The following is a 5,583-nucleotide window of genomic DNA, read 5'->3' on the forward strand; positions in this document are numbered from 1 at the left end:
AGTCGCTGGGGGATATTTGTAGCAATAGCCAACAATACATTGTATGGGTCACAATTATACATTTCTCTTTTATGCCAAAAATCATTAGGATATTAAGATCATGTTCCTTGAAAATATTTTGTAAATGTCCTACCGTAAATATATCAAAACTTAATGTTTGATTATTAATATGCATTGCTAAGAACTTCATTTGGACAACTTTAAAGATGATTTTCTCAATATTTATTCTCAATTTTTTATAGTGATTCTTAATTAATTAATAGTGATTTTTTTTGCACCCTCAGATTCCAGATTTTCAAATAGTTGTATCCATAAAAGAAAAATCTATAATTTTGACCCATACAATGTATTGTTGGCTATTGCTACAAATATCCCCCAGCGACTCAACACTGCTTCTGTGCTCCAGGGACACATTCATGAACCTGAGAATTCAGAACAGAGTAGTTTTATGGGTGATGCACTCATCAGAAATACACTCTGCTGGAGTTTCATACGCACCAACGCAGGTCCTTCCAGTGGAGTCCACCGTCATCCCACTGGGACACTGGCAGATGAACGACCCGTCTGTGTTCACACACTTCCCATTGATGCAGACGCCGGGAAACACGTCACACTCGTTCACATCTGCACACACACAGACACACAGACACACACACAGACACAGACACACACACACACACACACAGACACACACACAGACAGACACACACACAGACAGACACACACACAGACAGACACACACACAGACAGACACACACACAGACAGACACACACACAGACAGACACACACACAGACAGACACACACACAGACAGACACACACACAGACAGACACACACACAGACAGACACACACACAGACAGACACACACACAGACAGACACACACACAGACAGACACACACACAGACAGACACACACACAGACAGACACACACACAGACAGACACACACACAGACAGACACACACACAGACAGACACACACACAGACAGACACACACACAGACAGACACACACACAGACAGACACACACACAGACAGACACACACACAGACAGACACACACACAGACAGACACACACACAGACAGACACACACACAGACAGACACACACACAGACAGACACACACACAGACAGACACACACACAGACAGACACACACACAGACAGACACACACACAGACAGACACACACACAGACAGACACACACACAGACAGACACACACACAGACAGACACACACACAGACAGACACACACACAGACAGACACACACACAGACAGACACACACACAGACAGACACACACACAGACAGACACACACACAGACAGACACACACACAGACAGACACACACACAGACAGACACACACACAGACAGACACACACACAGACAGACACACACACAGACAGACACACACACAGACAGACACACACACAGACAGACACACACACAGACAGACACACACACAGACAGACACACACACAGACAGACACACACACAGACAGACACACACACAGACAGACACACACACAGACAGACACACACACAGACAGACACACACACAGACAGACACACACACAGACAGACACACACACAGACAGACACACACACAGACAGACACACACACAGACAGACACACACACAGACAGACACACACACAGACAGACACACACACAGACAGACACACACAGACACACAGACAGACAGACACACACAGACACACACACAGACAGACAGACACACACACACACAAACGTGAAGCAGCTGAATATGAGACTCTGAATGCATGCAGACAGTGAAGCGTGATGCGAGATCTCACCCTCACAGATGGTCCCCTTCACTCGCGCGTAACCTTTAGAGCAGAACGGATCTGAAACACACAACACACACTTTACTCCGGACACACACCGGACACACATCACCAGCTTACACTAATACAGATTCTTTAATGTTTCTGAAAGACTCTCTTCTGTACACCAAGGCTGCTTTTATTTGATTAAAAATACAGTAAAAAAAAGTGAAATATTATTACAATTTAAAACAGCTGTTTTCTCTGTGAATCTCTGTTAAACTGTAATGTATTTCTGTGATGCGCAGCTGTATTTTCAGCATCATTCCTCCAGTCTTCAGTGTCACATGATCTTCAGAAATCAGTATAATATGCTGATCTGCTGCTCAAGAAACATTTCTGATTATTATCAATGTTGAAAACAGTCGTGCTGCACAATATTTTTGTGGAAACCATGATATACTACTACTTTAATAAAGCAATAAGCTCCAAGAAGCCGTGGTTCAGTGACGGCGCTACACCGGGGCTAGGGTGTCAGAATTTTTAATAGCCCCGGTTTAGCCCCATTTCTTTATGAAGTAACTCTGACGTCATCAATATCATTTATTTTCTTAGCACCCCCACATATTGGTCTAGCCCCCCCTTAGCACCCCATTCTGGCGCCGTGCCTGCCGTGGTTTACAGTGAATATGATAATGAACCCCCTTAGCTGTTATAGATTCACTGTAAACCACGACTTCACGGGGGTTACTGCTTTTATAAAACGGTTATTTCATATACGTAGTACGGTTTCACAAAATAAAACAGAGCAAATAAAGTGTAATGATATTAATAAACACAGTATTCTTCCACCAAACAATGTAGCTCCTCAGAAACAGTTGTGGTTGCTACAAAGTGGTTGCCGAGCAACACAAAAACGTAAACAAAGGTTCGAACATGGCTCAGCCAATCAGAACCAAGGACCGGAACTTTCTGTTTTATAGAAAAGATTTTAAAAAATTTATACTTTTATTCATCAAAGAGGCATTAAATTGATCAAAAGTGACAGTTAAGACATTCTCAGAGATTCGATTTCAAATAAATGCTGTTCTTTTGAACTTTCTGTTCGTCTGTGAATCCTGAAAAATAGAATGCATCACGGTTGCCACAAGAATATTGTGCAGCACAACTGTTTTCAACATTGATGATAATCAGAAATGTTTCTTGAGCAGCAAATCAGCATATTATACTGATTTCTGAAGATCATGTAATGTAATCATGTATGTGTTTGAGGTGTCAGACGGGTTAGTTAGTGGAGGTTGAGTCTCACCTGGTTCACATTTGGTACACGGCGAGCCCCAGCCCGCCCCCAGCGTAGCACAGCAGTGAGACTTCAGCGTCGCTCCGTTAATGTTAACCTCACACGGTCCATTCACCATCTTCAGCCAACACGTGCCCTTAGTGGTCTCTGACACACGCACACACACACGCATGAGGCTTTAACACACACATGTGATGAGTGTGACAGGAAGTGCACTCACCCACACACAGAGTTCCTGAGCTGTCCAGAATGCTTCCCGCGGAGCAGATACACACGAACGACCCGTCGCTGTTCTTACACTCGCTGTTCACACACGGGTTACTCAAGCACTTCTCTTTTATGCCAAAAATCATTAGGATATTAAGTAAAGATCATGTTCCTTGAAGATATTTAGTAAATGTCCTACCGTAAATATATCAAAACTTAATGTTTGATTAGTAATATGCATTGCTAAGAACTTCATTTGGACAACTTTAAAGATGATTTTCTCAGTGTTTAGATTTTTTTGCACCCTCAGATTCCAGATTTTCAAATAGTTGTATCTCGATCAAATATTGTCCTATTGACCCTTATGACTGGTTTTGTGGTCCAGGGTCACATTTTATGTAGTTAGTGTGATTTATGCCCTCAGCAGTGTGAGTGTGTGTGTGTGTGTGTGTGTGAGAGAGAGAGACAGACGTGACCCACCTTCACACACCTCTGTCTCGGGCTGGAAGGTGAAGCCCTTCGGACAGTGGCAGGTGAAGCTGCCCGGTGTGTTTCTGCACAGGCCGTTCTCACACAGGTGTCTGTTCATCATGCACTCGTCCACATCTGAAACACAGACGCACATGCGTGATGCAGACGTCTGCGCGCTTCACACGCTAATGTCTGCAGAGATACTGACCGACGCAGGTCTTCCCGCTGATGTCCACCTCAAAGCCCAGATTACAGTTACACTTGTATGTTCGGAGCATGTTCTCGCACACGCCGTTCTGACAGATATCAGGATCCAGCGCACACTCGTTTATATCTGACACACAGAGAGAGATTCACATCTAAACACATGCATGTGAACATACATGCACATAAAATACATGGGTAAGATTTTTTTTTTCTTCACTTTTTATTGTTTAATTGTTTACTTAAATCTATAGATACTAATAGTTAATGTAAATTAAACTGTATTATTTATGTAATTACAAAATATTTTGAATTATTTGTAATTCATTATGAAATCTGACCATGACAGTTTCTTCACAGTTCTCTTCTGTCTGTGTGTGTGTGTGTGTGTGTGTGTGTGTTTGGCCGCACCTCTGCCATCAGTCGTGGTTCCTAGGCCGTGACTGCAGAGAGCCGAAAACTCCGCTGGAACATAAACACACAATTTAACAACGTGTTTGCAGATGCCAGAGAACTCTAAACATGGCTGCAGCGTATGTGTGTGTGTTTGTGTTTGTTTAAGGCAACAGTCACACAAACACACGCTTCAATCTCAGACATGCTGAGCCTCTGAAGGTGCTGATGTCATCCATGATGTCATGGATTTTATGGTGAGCAGAGGCGAGGAGTGATGTGTGAGAGCTGCTGCAGAGTCACGCTACACCCGCCTGTGTGTGTGTGTGTGTGTGTGCGTGTTAGTTATAGTGTGTGTTTGAGTGTGTGTGTGTGTGTGAGAGTGTGAGTGTGTGAGTGTACCCGAGTTGAGCGGCGGGCAAGGCTGGCACGGCTCTCCGTAGGCGTACTCCACACTGGCGCAGCAGCACTCAGATTTGGTCACAGCGCCGAAGAACGGTCGCACACACTGACCACGCTTATATCCTCCGTAACACGTGCTGCGCATGTGTGTGTCTGCAGGAGAGCAGAAGAGTCCTCAGCGTCGCATTTCAACAACAACAACATGCCGCGATAAACAACCATTGACTAAATGGCTGCAGAACACCAGATCAACACTCAGAACAACAAACAAACCCTTAATGAGAACAACAAACCCTGTGTGTGTGTGTGTGTGTGTGTGTGTGTGTGTGTGTGAGAGTGAGTAAGTGTGTGTGTGTGTGTGTGTGAGAATGAGAGAGCGAGTGTTTGAGAGTTAGTGAGTGTGTGAGAATGAGAGAGTGAGTGTGTGTGTGAGTGTAAGAGTGAGTGAGTGTGTGTGAGAGTGTGTGTGTGTGTGTGTGTGTGTGAGTGAGTGTGCAATAGTGAGTGAGTGTGTGTGAGTGTGTGTGAGTGTGTGTGTGTGTGAGAGCGAGAGGGGGTGAGTGTTTGTGAGAGTGAGAGTGTGTGTGTGTGTGTGAGAGAGAGTGAGTGTATGAGTGTGTGTGAGAGTGTGTGAGAGAGTGTGTGAGAGTGTGTGAGAGAGTGAGTGAGCGTGAGTGTGAGAGAGTGAGTGTGTGTGAGTGTGAGACAGTGTGTGTAAGAGTTTGAGAGAGTGTGTGTGAGAGTGAGAGTGTGTGTGTGTGTGTGAGTGTGTGTGTGTGTGTGTGTGTGAGAGTGAGTGAGTGTGTGTGAGAGAGAGTGT

General features: G+C 44.4%; 1 protein-coding gene across 1 annotated transcript in view; it reads right to left on the bottom strand.

The window, feature by feature from the left end:
- fbn1 (fibrillin 1) overlaps nt 1–5,583 on the bottom strand; it is an 88,826-nt gene that overhangs the window by 55,013 nt on the left and 28,230 nt on the right. The window contains exons 15-22 of the mRNA XM_016285771.1: nt 4,764–4,916; nt 4,380–4,433; nt 3,973–4,098; nt 3,774–3,899; nt 3,307–3,420; nt 3,096–3,233; nt 1,817–1,867; nt 475–624 (exon numbers count right to left, since the gene is read on the bottom strand). Of these exons, the coding sequence (XP_016141257.1) occupies nt 475–624; nt 1,817–1,867; nt 3,096–3,233; nt 3,307–3,420; nt 3,774–3,899; nt 3,973–4,098; nt 4,380–4,433; nt 4,764–4,916 (912 nt within the window). The remainder of the gene's footprint in view (nt 1–474; nt 625–1,816; nt 1,868–3,095; nt 3,234–3,306; nt 3,421–3,773; nt 3,900–3,972; nt 4,099–4,379; nt 4,434–4,763; nt 4,917–5,583) is intronic.

Source organism: Sinocyclocheilus grahami, unplaced genomic scaffold (genome assembly GCF_001515645.1).
Source record: "Sinocyclocheilus grahami isolate Dianchi unplaced genomic scaffold, SAMN03320097.WGS_v1.1 scaffold201.1, whole genome shotgun sequence".
Taxonomy (NCBI): Eukaryota; Metazoa; Chordata; class Actinopteri; order Cypriniformes; family Cyprinidae; genus Sinocyclocheilus; species Sinocyclocheilus grahami.